General features: G+C 41.0%; 1 protein-coding gene across 9 annotated transcripts in view; it reads right to left on the bottom strand.

The window, feature by feature from the left end:
- Positions 1-18,197, bottom strand: part of LOC135113350 (poly(U)-binding-splicing factor PUF60-like) — a 30,052-nt gene extending 11,855 nt beyond the window's left edge. For 2 of the 9 annotated variants that reach the window (XM_064028595.1, XM_064028597.1), the window contains exons 1-6: positions 18,112-18,197; positions 15,162-15,216; positions 7,234-7,305; positions 6,281-6,441; positions 4,541-4,710; positions 2,688-2,805 (exon numbers count right to left, since the gene is read on the bottom strand). In XM_064028595.1, coding sequence (XP_063884665.1) covers positions 2,688-2,805; positions 4,541-4,710; positions 6,281-6,441; positions 7,234-7,305; positions 15,162-15,216; positions 18,112-18,171 — 636 coding nt within the window. In that variant the 5' untranslated portion in view covers positions 18,172-18,197. Of the gene's footprint in view, positions 1-2,687; positions 2,806-4,540; positions 4,711-6,280; positions 6,442-7,233; positions 7,306-8,822; positions 10,748-15,161; positions 15,217-18,111 lie in introns of all 9 variants that reach the window. The other 7 variants (XM_064028604.1, XM_064028599.1, XM_064028602.1 and 4 more) reach the window with 7 other exon arrangements.
- Between the last annotated feature and the right edge of the window lie 4,715 nt (positions 18,198-22,912).

Here is a 22,912-nt window from a genome sequence, read left to right as displayed (position 1 = left end):
TTAAGTAAATTTGAAAATCATGACCTTTCTTTTTCCACAGAGAGAGAGAGAGAGAGAGAGAGAGAGAGAGAGAGAGAGAGAGAGAGAGAGAGAGAGAGAGAGAGAGAGAGAGAGAGAGAGAGAGAGAGATGAGAGAGAGAGAGAGAGAGAGAGAGAGAGAGAGAGAGAGAGAGAGAGAGAGAGAGAGAAAATAATAACCAGTAGTGAAGCCTGAGATGGCAACTGGAGTGGGACAGACTGAGAGGGTCAATCAGGGACTAGCACAGCATGAAGGACAAACTCAACTAGGGCAGGTTCTGAGCTTCTACTGAGCCACACCTGCCACCAATGAACCACTCACATGCTGGGAACACTCCTCCACACACACCACCACAGGGAGACACAAAGGTAAACAGGACAGTACCACCAATATTCAACGTGTGCCATCTGTTCTGTTTGTAGTGTGACGAGTGATGTGAGGAACTTTTATTTATTGATAGTTGTACGAATTCTGTGTTCCCTTCCTTGAAAATCTTCAGTAAAGAGAGAGAGAGAGATGAGAGAGAGATGAGTGAGAGAGAGAGAGATGAGAGAGAGAGAGAGAGAGAGATGAGAGAGAGAGAGAGAGAGAGAGAGAGAGAGAGAGAGAGAGAGAGAGAAATAATGCACTTTGAAAGGAAACCAGAGAATTCTGTGTCATTTTTGTAATTATTTGTTCTCTTTGTGGTGTGACAGCTGATATGTAGTAAAAACATCTGCTACTGTGTGTTACTGTTCTGGGTAATGCACCACTGCTCCAGTCTATGTAGGGCACAGCTAACTACTGCAGTTGAGAACAGCACAGTGATTTCAGGTACTGTAGAAAAAAAACTCAGACACAATTACATCCGAGAGGTGTGGACTCTTGACACACGGACCATGATTCACTACTGACAAGAGAAAATTTGAGTCATACACTTCAGGTGCCAGCAAGATTCTGGTACTCTGGCTATTTTTTTTATACATTCTTCTGAGTGTGATGTTTTGTTACTTATTCTATGCAGCACAGGGGAATGGTGGAAGTAGGCCAGCAATGAGAGGAAGGAAAGCACACAGAACTCTTGACACAACTAGCTAAGGGTGTCTCTAAGCTCATCCCTCTTGCTGCTGAAGCCCATGTTGCACTGGTGTGAGGGTACAGCCATACTGAATGTGATCTGCTGGAAGGGTACAGGTCTGTGGGTTGTCTGGCAGGTGAGAGGCAATGAACACACATCTAATGCACCTGGCCACCCCACACACTGATACAAGGTTCATGGCATAGCTTACCTCTACCCACTAAGCAGCCTGTCATCCTCAACCTTCTCACCAAATATCATCCAGCATGGCCATACACTAAGACATTTCTCCCTAAACATCTCCTCCAAATATTTCTCCCCAACTACAGCATTTGCCCTCCCTGAACCTTTTTCCCTCCATAAATTCCTTCCTCAAATTTTCATCATTTATTTAGCTAACCAATAACCAAATCTAAACTAATGCCAGCAATGTTTTCAGTCAGTACTTCATTATTCAAACTACTGAAGCTCCAGGGGGGGAGGAGGAAATACCTGCAGGGAAATATGACCATGTCTCATTCCCATCAATTTTTAAGTGTCCTGCTAACTACCAAAAAAGTCCCCCAGCCTGCACCTGCCTGCACACTGCCTCCACACCCTGCTCTCCACCCCCCGAAATGGCTCTGTACAGTTGTGGTCACAAGTTGAGTAACATCCTGCACTCACTTCCACCGTGTCTCTTTTCCACAGCCTCAGGTCCTCTGATCTGCTAAGAATCTATCAATTGTCAGGCTTTGTAGGGACTGTCATCAGGTCAGTGGCTTAAGACTGAGGAAAGTAAACACAGTGTAAGGAAGTGCAATGTTCCCTGACTGTTGTCCATGACTCTACCACTCACCACCAACACACACATGCAGGTTATGTGATGACTGCTAAAAGGAAACCAACTGAATGACCTCAGCCAGAGCCACACCTTTACAATCCTGCTAAGGGAAAGAGGCAAGGGCAGCCCTGTGACAGACTACTGTAAGCCACTTGTCACTTTGTAATGGTGCAAGATATGATAGCAAAGCAATATATTATTTGCTCCTTACCTTGCACAAACACTATGACTCATTATTTTTCATGTGTAATAGATTGAAAGCATGGCAAAAAATTAGGTAGGGAAAAGTAAATAAAGAGAAATATTTCCAAGACTTTCCTTCTCAACACGTCTATGCTCGAAACTAACAAGGCTCGTATTCTTAAACGCTCTGTTCTCTCAATATGACTATATTCAAAGGCCATGGAGATTACTAGGTTGTTCCCACTGGTGATGTTAAAGTTTAGTGAAGTCAACCTAGAATCATGAAGACACCCTTGACACCCCAATAGCAAGATTAGTTAGAATCAATTAAAATATCACTAGACTCATGAAAGAACACCCTTGAAAACCACAACATCTTCTAGTAGAGCCTGTTAGAAGTCACCAAGATATTAATCAGAGAAACTGTTAAACTACCACTAGGACGAAAAAACATCCTTTAAAAACCCTGAAAAGTTCCATTAGAGCCTGTTGAAACTTGAGACAAATCACTGAAACGTTTGAGAATACGGACCTAGGGCAAGAGAGGCACCTGAGGAGCACAACACAGCGGCCGTCAAGGGGAGGCACAGAGGAGCACTACTGACCTGGGGCATGTTGGAGGGCCGGCCAACCTTGATGTTCCGGCCACCTATCATGACGCCATTCATCTGCTCCAGGGCCAGTTGTGCCGCCTCAGGCATCTCGTACTCCACAAAGGCAAACCTGGTGGGGAGAAACAATTACTACCATGCACACATTTCTCATGGTAATTTTCAGAACTATCTTTAAAGTGTGGTGCAAACTGTGGCATAATGAAAAATATGAAATCTGCTGCCTGATCACATGTTGTGTCAGTAAGGTTGGTATGCGTGGCTTGACGTGATGCTGATGTGCTGATTTATTTCCCAGGTCATGATATACAGCAACCATCCCTAGTGTGCAGGGTTGACAAATGTTGCCACCACAATCACCAGATATGTCAAATAATATTGTCCACTGTGCCAGAATTAAATTAATAATACCATTCATTCATCCAATTACTTCCATAAAATTAAAATCTTTCAAGCTATTTTCATTTATTTATTCAATATTTTACATGTTAAGTCCCTCTTTCTCTGCCCATTACTTTATAGAACTGAAGCAAAGAATAAGGAATATACTAAGATGAATTATTTGATCTAATGACAATACCATCACACAAAAATTTTTAAGTCATGAAATTTAGCTTAAAAGATTCTATTCTCAGCTGAGTAATATTTCTCTCACAAACACACACACACACACACACACACACATGTAAATGATATGACAGGATCTAAATAGTTATATAAACCTTTTTGCTGATGATCAAAAATAATGAAAATAATAAAGGATGAAAATGACTGCAAGGAATTACAAAAGGATTTTGACAAGATACATGCATTGAGCCAAAGATGGAAACTAGAATTTAATGCCAGAAAATGCCATGTTTTGGAAATAGGAAAAAGTAAAAAAGAGATCTTCATGGAATTGCAAAACAGGAGGAGAAATAATGAAAGGTAATGAAGAAAAGATTTGGGAGTAATGATCCAGGACACACTATCAACTGAAAGGCACATAAATGGAATATTTGGCTTTACATACAGCTTGCTAACAAACATTAGGGTGGCATTTAATTTAGAAAAAGAAATGAAGAAAATTATAACAAGCATGATACAACCTAAATTGAAATACGCAGCAGTAGTTTGGGCTCCACATAGAAAAAAAGATATACAGAAACTGGAAAGAATACAGAGGATAGTGACAAAGATGGTACCAGAATTAAAAGACTTAAGCTATGAAGAAAAACTTGAAGAGATGGGATTACCAACACTACATGAGAGAAGAGAAAGAGGAGACCTGATAACAATGTACAAATTAGTAAACAATATAGAAGGAATAGACAGAAATGACTTGGTGCCACAGATGGAAGAGGGAGAGAGACAGGAGAGGGAGCATGGGAAGAAAATAAAGAGTGGATGTTTAAGTGACATCAAGAAATGCAGCTTCCTATATTGAACTATTGAACTCTGGAATGATTTGAAGGAAGAAGTGGTTATGGCGAACAATGTACACAGGTTTAAAGAGAAACTGGATAAATATGGTTAAGGAGATGAGACAAAATGAGCTTTGGTTCGTTCCTTGTACAATACAACTACATAAATGCAGTTTTAGATGAGATGGCACTACACTGCTGCACTGCCAAGCCACACTGTAAATGTGAGGTCAAACACATGCACTCACACAGGTCTGGGCTATGTCACTGAAATCAATAAATGTTTTTTTATGTGTTTTCAATACCCAAAGTTCTGCAATCAAGTTTAGTATTATGCCTTCAGAAGAAAGCAATCACAAAACTAGAGAGTACAGCAGTTAACTGGGAACACTTCAGTAACAACTAACAATGTACAGTATCCCTCCAGCTCCCCTGCCAGCCTACCCCTTATGCTTCTGAGTGACGGGATCCCAGGACATGTTGATGGACTTGATGGGGCCAAAGGGTACAAAGGCCTGCCGAATGGTGTCCTCCTTGAGTTCAAAGCTGATGCTGCCAACATACACTCGACACATGAGCACCAGCGCTTGGTGTCGCTGCAGGGACTTGGCTTGCTGTGTGGGGGAGAGAGGTGGTGTTGCATTAGTAGTGTAGTATAAAATTAAATAAATAAATAAGAATAAGTAAATATGTAAATTAATAAACAAATAATTTAAAAAAATCTTAGTTTGTTTCCATTTTCTGTAATCTCTTTACCTCTGCATGAGAGAAGAGAGGTGGTGTTACATTAGTACCTTGTAGTGATCATAAATACCACATATTTTGGCACATAAGATGACACACAATACCATTGCTAATAAACAACAGCCTTATATTCCAGTTTTTTGAGGAAGTTATGTACAAATCCGTTTAGAGAAAATGTGCTGAAACGTTTTCCTGTTGAAAAGCGTGTAAACAAAATTTAATGTAGTACAACTACAACCCTCTGCTGACATTGTATAAAAAATTAATAAAGCAGGAGGCTGTGTGAATATTCCCCAGTTATTTCCAAGCTGAAGAAGATATATAAAGGTCTTCAAGGCATGGAACCCCAAGCTAAGTGGCAAAGGAAAGTGAACTGGGGAGATGAATCTCTCCAGCTTGCAATGTTACATAGGGATGAAGTTCATATACCAAAGAGAAATTTCAAGAATGTCAGTGTATCTCATCAAAAAGAAAGATGTGTAGAAGAGTGTAGCCGACAGCCTGACACACACAGGCGGCGCAAGGCTGTCTTATGTTTATGTTTAGGAAAACTTATCATACTGCACATAATTTTTACACCATCTTTGTCCATCCATCCTTTTTCATGAAAATGTATAAAAACACCTGATGGGAAATTTATTTTAGGTATAGTTTTGCACTTAAAGAAGATGGTACCTTATTATTGGTAATACAATCAAAGTATTTTATTCCTTGTATTGATATATCACCATCTCAGTTGTCTGGTGCTCACTGACCTAAACTTCACCACAGATAGTTTGGTATGGTCAGACCATTTTGAATTGAGTGTTTGGGCATTGTCACTTTCAGAGATTCCCCAACCTGTGGTGCTGCTAAACCTTGTACTGGGCCAATTATTGGATTAAAGCCTGTGTCACTGATGACCTCGCTCATCTCCCCCCCTCTCTACATAAACAATCTACATTTCATGCAAATTCATTTCTATCAGAGATCTATACTTGTCTATGAATCATTAGAATTTGAGAAAATCTCCTGCCTGTCAGTCAGTCAAGCTGCTCCCTCTCCCTCTCCCTACCTCCTCCTCCTCCTCTCTCTCTCTCTCTGCATAAACAATCTACATTTTATGCAAATTTATTTCTATCAGAGATCTATACTTGCCTGTGAATCATTAGAATTTGTGAAAAAATCTCCTGCCTACTCAATTAAGTTGCTCCCTCTCTCTATCTCTCTCTCTGCATATGTGCATATGAATATGGGAGATGAAGGAACTGAACCAGAAAAAAGAGAGAGAGAGAGAGAGAGAGAGAGAGAGAGAGAGAGAGAGAGAGAGAGAGAGAGAGAGAGAGAGAGAGAGAGAGAGAGAGAGAGAGAGAGAGAGAGAGAGAGAGAGAGAGAGAGAGAGAGAGAGAGAGAGAGAGAGAGAGAGAGAGCAACAGAAGCAGGCAAGTGGGGAGTTGGTACCTGCTGCTGGTGAGCGAGTGTCTGCTTCATGAGCACCAGGCGGATGGACTGTTCCATGGCATACTTCTTGGCCCGCGCCACCATGTCCTTCTGCTCTGAAGAGAGGCGAGGTAGCGACTGGCCCAGCAGGTGCACTATGTCATCCTTCTTGGCACCTGCTCCTGGCAACAGAATGGCAGTACTCAGTTGTGTGTTTACTGGTTCAGGTGTGTGTGTGTGTGTGTGTGTGTTGGCAGTAATGTTTGTGTTCATTGTTCCTATTCATTTATCTCTCCATCTCCCTTCTGTTTACCATTTGTAGTTTCTGTTTTATCTCCTCACTGATCTACCTATATATAGTATGAATACAAATTCTCCTGTATTACAATTTTTTTATTTCCATCCTATCTCCTACATTAACCATGGAAAACTACATACTGCATTCATGAAACATGAAAACTGATAAAGAAATGTTGAAAACACCATGGTCTTCCTTTAGTATTTGATATTTCTCACTCAGGCAGTTGGTTCCCTTCTCAAGACACCCACAGCCTGATTTTTCAAAGTGAAAAAGAGACTGGTGGCAGACAGTGCAAGGACTTGAGAAATAAAACATGTAACAAATCTACAGCCAAAATATATTACAGACAAATCTAGATTTTATTTACTTATTTATTTTTGTTACAAGCGGCCTGACATTGTCATTTACCTTGACTAATGAATGCAGAATTCATATATATGTATATATATATATATATATATATATATCTTAAGCATAAAATATTTAGAAACCATTAAATGGAATAATAAAAAATCTATTGTTGGTCTCAATGAACACAGTAAACAGCAATTCAGCAGCATTACAGCAAATAGTAGGACAAGTCTTAAATCTTATATCTATAAATGACACCTGCCCTCCCTCCCTCCCTCCTGAAGATGGCCCCCTCTCTCCACACACACACAGCAGTACTCACCCAGTATGAGGGAGCCGCTCTGCTCCACCTCCCTGGTTGGGGATCTGGTTCGAGTGGGCCGGGCTTCTCCCTCTGTTAAATGAAGGAACAGAATTAGTGGCAGCCTGACAGGGGGACTCAACCCAGACGTGGCCCCCTGCATTACTGTCAGGGGGGAGGCAGGGGTGTGGGGGCTGCTGGCTGGCTGACTGGCACCCATGAATGGTGTAATATCAAACCCAAGCTGTGGTGCCATTCCTTGCTGTGGCACTTGAAATTAGTCAACCAATTCTCAGATGTATGACTTTCTGCAATAGGGCAAATCATTCGCTTACTTTTTTATTGAGTTCTTGGCAAGATGTACCATCCTGCTAAATGAAGGTCCGAATATCACTATAAGGACTCACACACAACACATTCATTCAAACACACACACACACAACACTCATAACATTTCTACCACAAGCAGTCAATATGATCTAAACTGATTACTAGGAAGGTAAATATGAATAATGAAAAACACCATCACTCAACTCTCATCATAATTTACTAATTACACTAACCAAAAAAAAAATCTCTAAAAAAAATAAGCAAGAATAAAATAGATAAAGGGCAAGTAATTTCAGCCCATGACACACTGGGCCAGGGAGTCTATCATCTCAAGTGCATGTAAAGGTAAATATAAAGAGGAAATTAATAAATAAACAAATAAATAAAAAAGACCCAATAGCATATCTAGCAAGGCAACTACACACACACACACACACACACACACACACACACACACACACACACACACACACACACACACACACACACACACACACACACACACACACACACACACCCTAACCCTCAAGAGAAGTGCAGATGTAGGTGAGGATGTTTATCTAGTGTGTACAAGATAAACATCTTCACCTACTGACACATTCAAGAGCAACCCTCACATCTCAAACTCCACAAAAAATTCATGATAAAATACAATAAGAAAAATGTGGCTAGCTGTCCCTACATGACCCTGTGTCCTACAGTTCCTAGCCCTGTCACAGCCTGCCGCCAGTGCCGCCCCAAGGTGTGGCACCCATGCCTGCTCCAGCCCAGTGTGCAGGGGAGCCACGCTGGAGTTGTGTCCTCGCACGGGAAGTGTTAGGTGGATTAGATGGACAGAGTGGAGACAGAGAGAGAGACTGGAAATTGATACAAGACACAGAATGGTATAAAAAAATATATAATATAAAAAGAAAATAAGAGGAACATGATTATAAATGTACTACTGGAGGATGAAGCAAACGCCACACCTAATCCAATATTCCAGCAAACTGAGATGTCTTTCGGCATTGTTTTTAGGGTTCCATCATTACTGTGGGTTCCTCCTACTGCCTCTGTGTGACCCCAGCCTGACATGACCCTCACCCCTTAAAGCAATGATAGGCAACATAGAGCAATCAAAGCCTCCACTACCAATTAGGCATATGCTGGCAGTTAACACACAAAAGTGGCTGCTGGTGAAAAAAAAAGAAAAAGATCTGACGTGTGCTGACAAGTGACTGACACACACACACAAAAACTGTTCATGAACAATAATGATAATAAAAAGAGGCATAACTTGCCATGTCCCTTGCCAAAAGACAGATCATGTTAGCTGGCCTACAGGTGCACCATAGTGAGAACCATTACCACTGCTCTGGGGAAGCTACAATGCGCAAATAGCAGCCCCAGATAACTGACGCTCGCCATCCGCTGAACCTCCCCTGCTGCTGAGGCCTTTCTGCCCACCTTACACCATGGAACGACAGAGAAAAAAAGAACAGGCATATCACATATTCACAAAAATAACATGTCACTCCTGCAGGGCGGTTGGTTTGGAAAATAGGGAATAGTGGCGATGGTGGTGGTGGTGAGTGGGTGCATGAGTCAAGGACAGAGAACACATTGGAAGGCAGAAAGATTGTGTGTGTGTGTGTGTGTGTGTGTGTGTGTGTGTGTGTGTGTGTGTGTGTGTGTGTGTGTGTGTGTGTGTGTGTGTGTGTGTGTGTGTGTGTGTGTGTGTGTGTGTGTGTGTGTGTGTGTGTGTGTGTGTGTGTGTGTTATTACTGCATGTATTCTAAGATCAAGTTAAAAAGATTTCTGTTGAACATCTTTAAGATATGTGTGTGTGTGTGTGTGTGTGTGTGTGTGTGTGTGTGTGTGTGTGTGTGTGTGTGTTTGTATACATGACCACTTCCAAAGCAGACTACAGTTTTTTGAGAGAGAAATTTAATTGAAACAAAAATACTGATTTACATTATCAATGATAAAAGTTACTATGTTATAATTTACTTTAAGGCAACACTAAATTTTAAAGGCATTTTACATATACCACATATAAAACAAACAATAAAAATGTAACAGTTGCCACAACATTCAGTTCTTACTTTCATAAAAAAACAAGGCACAAGGCAATTTATAATAATTCTGCTAGGCCACAAAAAGGCCAAATTACTGTCTGGCTTCATGTGGCACCAAACAGAAGGCACGGCTCAAAGATACGACTCTCTGGAACACAGCCGCATGTCTGGTCTGGCCAACGGTGTGTGTGTGTGTGTGTGTGTGTGTGTGTGTGTGTGTGTGTGTGTGTGTGTGTGTGTGTGTGTGTGTGTGTGTGTGTGTGTGTGTGTGCATGACAGATGAAGGGGGTTATGAGCCAGCCACACAGCCCTAGAGAAGGTGCTGGTGGCTGGAGCTCCGGACTCTAGCTGCCTCTGTCTATCTTCACAAGGCACACACAGTGGGGTGGGTGGCCAGGGGCTGCTCAACCCTGCAAAGAGTAGAATATAAAAACCCTCAAACCCCACGCGGGCACATGGTCTGTCCCTCCGGTGGGTGAGTAGGTGGTGAGTGAGTAAGAACGACAGGAAAAATGCTTAACCCGGAGAGAAAAGGGAAGGCAACTCTATGCATTCCTCAGTATTATTATTTTCTTTTTTTTTTTTTGCATGTTGTTGTAAAGGCAATTCCATGCTCATATCTCTAAATGTTAATTTTTCTAATTTTTCTAATTTTTCTTTTGTTTCGGCCACTTGCAATTGCTCTCAAGATTTCCGTGTGAAAGTGTACTGATCCTATTGTTTATGAGACTGGCAGCACAGCGACACCAGAGAAAGACGAACCCATACTCACGCATACCTGCAAAGATAACAAAACAAACAAAACACAAGATTACCATCACAAAGCAAAAGATGATCAGTGCAAAAAGGCTTCACTTTGCTTTGTGAGGGAAGCAACAGCATCATCCTCATCCTCATCATCATCATCACTCCTCTTATGTCTATGGCTCAACACTCCTTAGCTAAGTTGACTCTTGAACAAGGTTACAGTGGTCACTACTGTGCACATTATAATGAAGGACTACACTGCTCTCTCAGCATGACAATGGTTCACACAATGACATGTAAACAGAATGTCTGCCCTAAGGAGTCTGTAGGATCGGGGCGCAGCAATGGATCATCGCCATCGTTCGGCCAAAAGAATCGAACGATCTTTGAGTCGGTCCAACCTGTAAAAATGACAAGAAGAGAGAAGAAGACACATCATTAGTGTGGGCACCCTGCTGGTGACGGCGCTACTGACAATACCCGCCAGCCCCGCCCCCCCCTCCCAGCGGTCACCCGGCCTGCCCTGGCACCTCTCACACTGTCTGCCTCACCACACCACACCACTGCCCACCACACGCCACACTGCCCAGGCTGTGTGTGCACCTGTGCCACACTTTCATCTTGCCTCTGGCCACATCCACAACACAGACCTCCTGTGCTGTGTAATTATTCTGCAAACAATAAATAGCCAAGAGACCAGTTACCAAACTGGCCCCTCTCAGCCTGTGTAAGTCTACTGAACAATGAACTGACACCCTTGCTACTTGTACAAGATTCAATATGATAAGTACATGCAATTTGGATCTCTTCATAATCAAAACATTGCAATTGCAAAGCATGTAAGAATTAAGAGAAAAAACAAAAGAATGAGACATGACATCCAAAAATAGTTCTGCAGCACATGCCCTGAGTGGTGGTGGTGTGCAGCACAAGCCAGCCCACAGGTGTGCACACAGCCTGAGCAGGTAAGTACAAACAAGTAATGCCTCAACTCTCAACAGAAAATGCAAAGTGATACAGAAACAGATATCACAGAGGAACATTTGCATCTGCTTAACTGTACACTCCCTGAGACACAAGCCTCCACCAGGCCTTGAGGTGTGAGGACCCAAGTGACACAACACCCTGCAGGCAATGAGGCCACCACACAAGCCACTGGGGAGCTCCAGGCCTGTGAGGTGACACTCCCAGACACTAAGGGGAAGGTTACTGGGCAAAGAAAATGTCCTGGATCAACATCAAGGGAAGCTTTAGCACTAAAGGGAGAGGGGTGAACACGGTGTAGCTGTGTCATGTCCAGCTGTCACTAGGACAGTTCAGAAGGGATGCTTGGCTTGGCTATGGTACAGAGTAAGAGCTAATGACTGCTAACACTCCTCTGTTTGGGAAACTTTAGTACAATGGGTAAGGGTTACTTATACAAGGTACTACAATAAACACCTGGGTTTTTGTTAGACTCAAATCTAGCATAGTCTTGTGATGCATACATGTGTGTTTCTTCACTTATTGCAAGCCACACTGGCATCAGTCAGTAACACTACTGAGCACAATGCATTATTTACAAGATGATTATTCAGCCAGTCATGGCAAGACAGCAGCACTCCTGCTGAATGGTTGACTGTGCTTGCAAAATCCGGCCCACCTGCTGACTGTGCCAACTGTGATCTTTCAACACAAGAAAACAACAAAGGGGTTTGCTAGTTTGAAACTTTGCACTAACACTGGCAGACCTCAAGGGAATCAGTGGGTCACAACAGCAGGTTAATTCAGATTAGATTAATGAACCTACTGTAAGAGATCAGAGATACAATGAACTCTTTTTTACGAGTGGCCACAAAACGGCATGACCTCCCACAGCTGATATGATGATATCACAATCAATCCGTCAGCAGCAGTGCCAGCTAAATAGCCTTACAACATATTGTGTCGTGACTAGCTAATCATCCACTGCCTGTTTACAGAATGACATCAGCCTTTAAGCTTGCTTGGTTCTGTCCACACCAGGTCTTTGCACAATTGGATCATGACAATAAAACACTTGGTACAATGTTATTAACTGCAAACTCACATCTGTGTGCATGCACTGCACATTCCATGCATTCTTTCTGTGTTGTTACAATCAATAAGCAAGTTTGAGTTTAAGGTTTCAATGACACTTTTTCTAAGAATGATTTCAATGTCTCTGGCTTACTATCTTTTCCAGTGTAATAATTTTCCATCCCACTGTTGTCTTGGTCCTTAGCAGCAGTGGTCCTGGGTGAGGCGGTGGTTATCTTGAGCCTTGGCAGAACACAGTACTCTCGCACCTCATCAAATAATACATTACAACGGGACCTGACGTTCACATGCACATGACCTTTGTCAACGTGGTGAAGCTCCTGTCCAATTCTGTTCTCACACACCCAACCTATCCCTACACTCACTCATTCCAAAATCAACATGCACACCAGGAAAAAACTGGTACCAAGTAAATTGTAGCATGACAAGCTTTGATCACATGAAATCAGCCATCAACTAGTGTACTTTTATGAATGGTAAAATCAGGTCAGACTGTGCTGTGTTATGTTAGGTTAGATTAGATCTAACAAAATAAACTAATGAAGAGCTTTACAGATGTGAATTTTCTGCAAATGAAAATCATGTGTGTCCAATACACATTTTTCTTCAGAAATATGGGTGATATTCATGTAATCCCTAAGGTTATTTATAGCTGAGCCTTCAATATCCAAAATGTTAGAGCTTTTATAAACTTAAAACTTAAAAAAGGTTTCTAATTTCAGACAAATGACAGAGTGGCAAAGATGCCACTTAAAGATCTTCACACAGATGTTTCCCAAGGGAAACCTGTGCCTGTCACAATGAAAACAACAAGGAAGCATAACATAAGCAAACCCAGAAAGTCATGCAGCCGAGCATGGTGGTGACGGCCAGTGCTGGCACCACCAGGCCTTACCCAACCCCAGGAAAAAGAATTTTCTATTTGTGGCATAATTGTGGCACTCAAAACAGTTTAAACTTTCAGATATTTGGATACATGGCACTTAACCCATGGGTGGCTAAGCTCAAAGATAATGACAGGCCTATATCAAAGCAACTGTAGTGGAAGGAACACAGCAAGTCTCACCCAGCCACACACATTCAAGGGTGGATACATGTTCACCAACAGTCTGCACCACAACACAATCACTGCAACTCAGAAACTTACTGTCACAATGCAGGAAAGCAGGACGTAAGTTTAAAATGATAAAGCTAATTAAACGCTGGATAATTTTCTGGATTATTGGAATTTATGTAATTAATTTTTGTTGTACCGAATGAAATCTTGTAATAGTCTCGATTCTTATATCTCTGCTTCTTTTTTGGGAATGACATTATGTGTGGGCTTTCTTAGAGATTTTTTTTTTTGCCCTTGAAGGTCTAATACATGAAAAAGTAACACAAAACTCCACGGGGCTCAAGATACAAGCTCTAGAAACTAGTAGAAAACTCCACAAGAGTCGAGATGCAAGCTTCTGATGAACAGACCACTAACTACTGAGGTATCCACCCTTGATTACAATGTACAGTATTTTTTGGTTAACATCTCCAAATAGCTTTGAGAGTTCAGTGATTTCCATTGTCTCCTTTAACACAGGGAGTGAATAATGTGCATCTATAGACACTTCATCTATCAACACATCAACAAAATGACACACAATGCAGACTTTCATTATTAAAACAGAATAAGATGCATGTTAGAACAGTAATAATAATAATAATAATAAAAAATAAATAAATAAAAAAAACAAACACTTGAGGCAATGAAATAAAAAATAAATTATATCTTGCCTTACTTGGCCTTTGTATATACAGGTAAAGTACAGTGTTTTGCAGCTTATAAGATGCACTTCTTGACTTGCACAATGCTTGAAAGACCCACCAGATGAATCAAGGCAGAAATTTGAATGGACTCATTTCAAGGGTTCTAATTCAGAAATTAATCTCTTTACTTGCTGAGTGACAGCATTTTAATCCTATGACTGCCATGGCTTCTCAAATTTAATAAGGGTCTGGTGCAAATTTAGAACACAAATCATATTACTGGCACCAAGACAACAGAATACTTTTATTGATTTTAGGTATATTTTCCCTCAGTAAAACCATCTGGAGTTATTCAAATAATATTAGTACTCATGGGGTTAAATTACTAAACTACTACTAATAAACTATGAAAAATAAGATGAATCAGACAAGATATTCCACTTCAAAATTCAACACGCTACACCAGGATCTGGATGCATCACTTTACTACTATTGGCTTGTTAGAGGTGGACTGACCAGTGGTGGACTGACACACACGCAGCAAGAGTAAACAGAACACAAGGGTGAATATGATCAACTTTTTATGTAGGAGGTTAAAAGTTACATTGTCAGTTAAATGGTCTTAGTAGTTCTTATCCCGTCAACAATGGAAAAGACTGAATGGAGATGATGTGACTTTTACTTAGGAGTAGTGGATATCAAATGACTGGCTGGGTCAAAAACATTAAAAACACACACAACACTCCTTCAAAACCAAGTCTTTATGATACAGCATCTTATATGCAGCAAAACATATCAACCTGCCTGACAACACCTTCCCTAGACACACATGCTCGCTCTCTCTCTCTCTCTCACACAGACACACACAGGCAGACAGTGGGGGCCTTCCCTTGCCGCTAACCCCAAGAAGTGTGAAGGAGAGCGCATGAGGAGTGACACACATACATCCACACCCCGGCACTAATGATAGGCCTCAGCGGCACAGTGCCACACCACACGCCCCTGCAGCCTTACCATCGTTTAGTCGCATCTTCTTCTCCACTGGCTCCTCCGTCTCACTCTCCCCATTCTGAAACAAATAAATAAACTACTGATTTCTGCAGCCATCACTTGTATAATAATATTTACTGGCAGCCTTTATGTGTGGTCTCTTTAAAGGAACAAAAAAACCCACCAGCTTGTTACTTTTACGACTATTTCAGAGTAAAACATGATGCCTTTTAAATTTGTTATCTGCACAATGAAGGGATCAGCTGTGAAATTAAAGAACTGCATTAATCTATACTTAACCTAATCCAACAGTCAGATGAAAACACTTGTTATTTTGCTATTATCCTCTACTGTGATATGTTCCCCACCTGCAAACCAGCACTTGTCCCTCACTGAATTAGCAAAACACCAGAAATCAATCTAGGAGTGAGAGAGTTATGCCACACTGCAGGGCACGCAAACGTGAATCGGGACTATGGAAATACATTAGCCTACACATTTCCGGACACTGACTGCTTATTTCTCAGCAAAATATAAAGTTTTTTTTAAATAATGATCTACACAATTAAGCAATCAGCAGAGAAATTGATGAGCAGAATGAATCTAAACCTACTCTATTCTAGCCCTCAGGTGAAAACAGTAATGTTGCTCTAATATTATCCCCCAAGGCAACAGGGTACTGGCCCGAGGTACCTTTGGATCCAGGCAGCAAAGGCTTGCCTGTCTTGCCTGGGTTCAAGCTTGTCACACCCACCTCCCTTATTTCTCCTCAATTTCTGAATGTTTTGTAATGAAAAGTGTAGTTCTTCATCCAGTCAATACAAGTTACATTCTTCAATATAAACTAACTTGACCTAAACTTACCCAAACATGCCCAACTTAGTCTAACCTAGGCTAACATATTCTGCTCAGAGATATTAATCAGAACCTAATAAATACAGCAGCAGTGAATGAAACACTTAAAAAGACAACCTAGAATATCATCACTAAGACAAGTGGCCTCAAGACACACCCACACCTCACCGGCCTTAAACATTATCTACATCTTTTTTTTTTTTTTTATGTGGGAGGGACACTGGCCAAGAGCAACAAAAATCCAATAAACAAAAAATGCCCACTGAAATGCCAGTCCCATAAAAGTGTCAAAGCAGTGGTCAAAAATTGATGAATAAGTGTCTTGAAACCTGCTGTGAAGTCCTTAATGGTAATGATGACAGTGCAGGTGACACATTCCCACAAGTGTTAGCCATACCACCACCACCACCACCACCACCACCATTCATATACCAACACTTGTTATATTTTCCAGTTTAATCTTTTGGTGTAGTGAATATACTAAACTTCTAAAGTAAGATTAGCATTTCCATCTCAAGACTTGGTTAGGTTTAGCTTAACTCAGTTCATTTGTTTCATTGCTGAGTTCACTGTGTAGATTGCGAGTGGAAAAGGCATCATATTTTTTGCCCAGAAATGAATTGGTAATACTGAAATAAAACTGGCGTCTCCCCCCGGCTTGGTTAGGTTTAGGGCTGTTCACTGATATTACTGATGATTCCTTGCGTGCCTTTCAAAAGCATCATATTTTTGGCCAGAAGCAAACAGTCCGTGTAGGCTGAGCTAAGACAACATTGAAATAACATTAGCATTTCTATTTGAGGATTTGGTTAGATTTATATATGTTCATTAATTTTACTGATGATTCCTTGCGTGCCTTTCAAAAGCAACATATCTTTTCCTAGAAGTAAACAGTCCGTGTCTTGGAGTTAGCAGGGTAAGGTAATTTGCAGGTAGTACTGAAAATAACATAAGGCTTGATTAGGTCAGGCTGGGATTAGTTATACAGATAAAACTGAAATAACATCAGCATTTCTTTCTAAAGGGGAGGTCAGGTTAGGTCAGGTTGGGATTACTTCACATTAATTTCCCCTTAGCTTGACGTAACAGCCTTGCATAACTTAACATCAAGAATAAGAAAGCCTACACTACACTCAAAGCGAAAAAATGTCCCTTTGAATATATCATGAGAAACTTAAAAGTACTTGTGGTTTATTTGTCATCAGTGAAATTGTCAACGATTAGTAAAATGAAACATGTCACTAGCAGTCCAAGGGTTAGTTTATAATAGATTAACTGGATCACCTGAAGATCCGCCACCCCACAGGGATCACCTGAAGATCCGCCACCCCAGATTGTCTCACCTGAAGATCCGCCACCCAGACTCTCTCACTTGGTTAGGTTAGGTTAGGTTAGCCTAACCTAACAACATGAACGCATTAAAAAACTGAGTGGATATAAAAAATGCAGAAAAAAGTTTACTTCATTAAAAGTATGGGATCACCTGAAGATCCGCCACCCCAGACTGTCTCACCTGAAGATCTGCCACCCCGAGTGCGGCTGGGGTGGCGGATCTTCAGGTGATCCGATTAACTAACTAGTATGAAACATGTCACTAGCAGTCCAAGGGTTAGTTTATAATAGATTAACTAACTAGTAATTAAGGCAGAGGAGACTGTCATGGCTGTGATTACCAGATTACTGAATAAAATGGGCGTGTTTAATTTGTTACTGGTTGAGTTTTTATGCATCTGGCTTGTAATAAACAAATGAAGGATGAGACTGGATGTGTGGTGTTTGCAAGGTGTGTGTGTGTATGTGCGTATGTGTGTGTATGTGCGTGTGGTCAAGAGATTACTAGCTAAAATCGACTTCCTTTAATGATTTCTCGATTAATTTTTAAATATTTCAAATACGACATGAAGGATAAGATACGGTCCTGTGTGTACTAAATTCACAGCAACACGAGCTACACACACACACACACACACACACACCAGGCACCAATGTTTAGGTGTGGCCTCTGTTCCCGCCGTATCGTCATATTTAAAAGTCCCACTTGTGCCTCCTGTAGCTCTACTAGTGCCCTGACTCACTGACCACAAATGTAACATGCTGGTGTGGGTGTGTGGGGACTTACCATCAAGTTATGGCCATTACTATACAGCGTTGTTGGGGGAACCGTCACCTCCGCCGCCATTTTGATTACATAGATCTGTCCCGAGCGAAGCCGCGGGGCTAAAATAATCTATAATATGTGGTCTTGTCAACGGGAAACTAATATCTTGTACGGAATAATATATGAAAAATTTTTTGTTATTTATTATATGTAAAACTGTCTCTATAGATGTTGTCTTTTTGTTAAGTTGTGGTGGATAAAATCACATGTACTAAGATTAGTATTGCAATAAATATGAAAGTTCTTCGAGAAATAATGTATAAGAAAATGCATAATAATTAATATGTACAAATTTTTACTTATTCTTTCAATGTGGAAATAATTTATACCTTACTGTTTAATTTTTAGGCAAGGCGTCGTTATTCTCAGTACAAAACGAAAAATATATAATATTTCACTATATGTTTACGTACATTCTTTATATTCATTCATTATTATTTAGAAGACGTTTAGAAATCGTAAGTATATATTTTGTTTGACCCAGTACTCCCTAACGTTCAGTGTCGTTCCAACCCGCGCGCACATACACACACACATACATACTCGTACATGCCGGCTAAACGTTCTGTCTGTTTTCCTTTTTTTTTTTTTTTTATGTAGGAAGGACACTGGCCAAGGGCAACAAAAATCTAAGAAAAAAAAAATGCCCACTGAAATGCCAGTCCCATAAAAGGGTCAAAGCAGTGGTCAAAAATTGATGAATAAGTGTCTTGAAACCTCCCTCTTGAAGGAATTCAAGTCATAGGAAAGTGGAAATACAGAAGCAGGCAGGGAGTTCCAGAGTTTACCAGAAAAAAGGATGAATGATTGAGAATACTGGTTAACTCTTGCGTTAGAGAGGTGGACATAATAGGGATGAGAGAAAGAAGAAAATCTTGTGCAGCGAGGCCGCGGGAGGACGGGAGGCATGCATTTAGCAAGATCAGAAGAGCAGTTAGCATGAAAATAGTGGTAGAAGACAGCTAGATATGCAGCATTGCGGCGGTGAGAGAGAGGCTGAAGACAGTCAGTTAGAGGAGAGGAGTTGATGAGACGGAAAGCTTTTGATTCCTCCCTGTCTAGAAGAGCAGTATGAGTGGAACCCCCCCAGACATGTGAAGCATACTCCATACATGGACGGATAAGGCCCTTGTACAGAGTTAACAGCTGGGGGGGTGAGAAAAACTGGCGGAGACGTCTCAGAACACCTAACTTCATAGAAGCTGTTTTAGGTAGAGATGAGATGTGAAGTTTCCAGTTCAGATTATAAGTAAAGGACAGACCGAGGATGTTCAGTGTAGAAGAGGGGGACAGTTGAGTGTCATTGAAGAAGAGGGGATAGTTGTCTGGAAGGTTGTGTCGAGTTGATAAATGGAGGAATTGAGTTTTTGAGGCATTGAACAATACCAAGTTTGCTCTGCCCCAATCAGAGATTTTAGAAAGATCAGAAGTCAAGCATTCTGTGGCTTCCCTGCGTGATATGTTTACCTCCTGAAGGGTTGGACGTCTATGAAAAGACGTGGAAAAGTGCTGGGTGGTATCATCAGCGTAGGAGTGGATAGGACAATAAGTTTGGTTTAGAAGATCATTAATGAATAATAAGAAGAGAGTGGGTGACAGGACAGAACCCTGAGGAACACCACTGTTAATAGATTTAGAAGAACAGTGACCGTCTACCACAGCAGCAATAGAACAGTCAGAAAGGAAACTTGAGATAAAGTTACAGAGAGAAGGATAGAAACCGTAGGAGGGTAGTTTGGAAATCAAAGCTTTGTGCCAGACTCTATCAAAAGCTTTTGATATGTCCAAGGCAACAGCAAAAGTTTCACCAAAATCTCTAAAAGAGGATGGTGGACGTCGAAGAGATTCCCATTTCCCTGTCAAACTTTGGAACCACTTCGAGGACGCAGAAGAATGTGCTCCAAAAACCACAAATTGTTGTAAAGGTCTAGTGCACCAGAATGCCTTAGTCCATCAGTGCGATGCACCCACTAACAAGTACATCAAATTCACGCAGCGACTCACCACTAAAGTTAAGATAGATAAGCTCCTGTATTTGCGAGCAATAGCTAATACGCAGTTCGTGTAAACCGATTAAAAGAGCCTGTTGAGAGAAAAAGATGAGGGGAAGACAGCGAGTGAGATGGAGTTGCGTTAGAACTGCCAAGGATGGGAGCAAGGATTCTACATCAAGGAACGTATAAGTGCAATGTTTTCTTGTACGTTCCTAGGATGGGAGTCATAGAAGATGCATGGGACAGAAATAACTGGAGGAGACTCGTACATGACGCCAACCTCTCACTCTAAGAAAACGACGAAAGAAGAATTTTATAATTCAGGTCAAAATATATGAGTCTACCTTTAACCCTAAAAAATCTTTCCAAGCTATGAAAGAAAACTGACTTACCAATACATTTAGAAGGTGGTCTACAGAATATAAATTACAACCTTCTTTTTATGAAACCGCTCTTTCATGTGTGACCAGAAAGGAAATTTGGGCGTATAGAAAATGGAGAAGGGAGAATACTTATCCTTTATTGGAATTCTGCACTAAATGAGAGAGAGAGAGAGAGAGAGAGAGAGAGAGAGAGAGAGAGAGAGAGAGAGAGAGAGAGAGAGAGAGAGAGAGAGAGAGAGAGAGAGAGAGAGAGAGAGAGAGAGAGAGAAACGGAACTGAGACTGATTGTTGGTGTGATTTGAGTTTATTCACAAATGATGTCACTGCTTTGCATGTAAGTCACATACATGTAATTTGTGGAAGTGTGTGTTTCTGGCTACTTCACGTGTGTGTGTGTGTGTGTGTGTGTGTGTGTGTGTGTGTGTGTGAAACTGCATTATGCATGTCTGGTTTCTTCAATTTTTATTATTTTCCCTCTTGCAAAAATAAACAAATAAATAAATAAGAGAACATAATAAGTAGGTAAATAAATAAATAAATAAGACTAATGACACCCCTGAAAGGAAATTAATTTTTAATGATCTCTTGGGGACGATTAAGTTAAGTCTGGGTACGTTAATAACAATTTAAAGGTGTGTTGAGGATGATTAGCTTAAGTTAGGTTAGGTTGTTAGCTTAGGTTAGATTAGGCAGGTTAGGTCAAGTCAGGTTAAGTCAGTTATCCTTTAAAGATGTTTTAGGTAAGCTTCACGGCCACCACAAGCTAATTTAACTCTCTCTCTCTCTCTCTCTCTCTCTCTCTCTCTCTCTCTCTCTCTCTCTCTCTCTTCAAGCTGTAATTGCTTTTCTCTTCGCTGCATTGCACTTCCTCCTCTTCACTCATTTAATTAACTGAAACTGAGACGATGAAACCCTCCAAAGCACACAACAGAAAGTTATATTTAGTGTCACCCAAGTCACTACTCCATTTCTCACCCATTACCCTATTTCTTCTTCCCCATTTCTTGCCCAGCGCACTCCACAAGGATCTGAGCAACACAGAACTGTCAGCGTATAGGTGATAATTACACGCAAAACTGATATAAAGGAAACGTAATGTAGACGAGATGTTGGACCATACTCTGAAACACTTCTAATTTCAAAAGGCTCTAAAACTGAAGGTACACGATGTTTCAAGGGGGTTTTTTTACAATTCTAGTGACAGATTGACGAGATTTGTTCACCATTAAGAGGAGAAACACTCTTGAGAACCCGGCTAATGATCTCTGTGGCCTTTTTAAAAACTGCGGTGAGAGAGCAAGGAGTTTACCAAGCATGTTACCATCAGGTTCTTATCAACCGTACCTTATTTCTGCTGTCACATGAAACTAGGTCCTCCGATGATGCCGCGTGTGTTGTTTGTCCCTTAGGAGAGTCTGTTAGCTTAAAAAAATGGTCCCTGAAAGATTACAACACTAGTTCCTGGTACTCTGCTACTCCGAAACGCTTTGCTCTCTCGCCACGGCTATTTTCAAAGGCCACAGAGTTAATTAGCAGGGTTCTGAAGAGCGTTTCTCCTGTTAATCATGTAGAAATCTTGCTAATCAGTCACTAAAACCGTAAAAGGACCATTAAGAACCTGTGCAATTTCAACTACGTACAGCCTTTTGAAAGTAGTGTAGATGCAGGCAAAAGCGTCTTAGAATACGGTCCACAGGGCGTATACCAGGAGGGATGGAGTGGTGTTCAAGCCCTGCCTGCCTGACTGACTAATGGCTTCCCTCTCGATTCATACAAGTCTGAAACTGTTCTCTCGTCAGGACGATTTTTAGAAGACACAAATATGATTAAACTAGTTCTCAGGCGCTTTTTTTTTTTTTTTCACTGATGCAGAATTCGTTCATCTGTCACCGGAAGCATTAAAACACTCTCGAAAATCTCCAACAACTTCCTCTAAAGGCTGTTCAAAATGTTGTAGGTAAGACGCCGAAACGTTTGAAAATGCGTTACGAGATTGCCAGCCAGATTTTTTTTTCTTTTTTTTTTTGTGGCTCTGCAGTTCTACGTATTCCTGCCTTGTTTTGAAACGTGCGGCAAATTGACATTTTACTTCTACCAAAATCCTTAGTTGATTATAAAGCACAAAATGCGCAAAATAACCGAAGCGCTTGACTCTTCGGGGCTGCGTCAATTACATATCCTTCTTGGGTGACGGGCGTGGCTTCGTCTTCCTCACACCCCCAACCAGTCATGTTTTTATTTATTTATTTATTATTATCATTTATTTATTTTTTTTCGCAGGCCAGGTCTTCCATCCAAGCTCCAGACCCTCTGAGTCACGATCCTTCTGTCTGACATTTTTTAAAAGACTCACCTCTTCCTCTTGTTTCTCGGCTTCTTGTAAAC

Source organism: Scylla paramamosain, chromosome 25 (assembly GCF_035594125.1).
Source record: "Scylla paramamosain isolate STU-SP2022 chromosome 25, ASM3559412v1, whole genome shotgun sequence".
Lineage (NCBI taxonomy): Eukaryota > Metazoa > Arthropoda > Malacostraca > Decapoda > Portunidae > Scylla > Scylla paramamosain.
The sequence above is the reverse complement of the archived record's forward strand: the minus strand, read 5'-3'. Positions and strand labels throughout refer to the sequence as shown.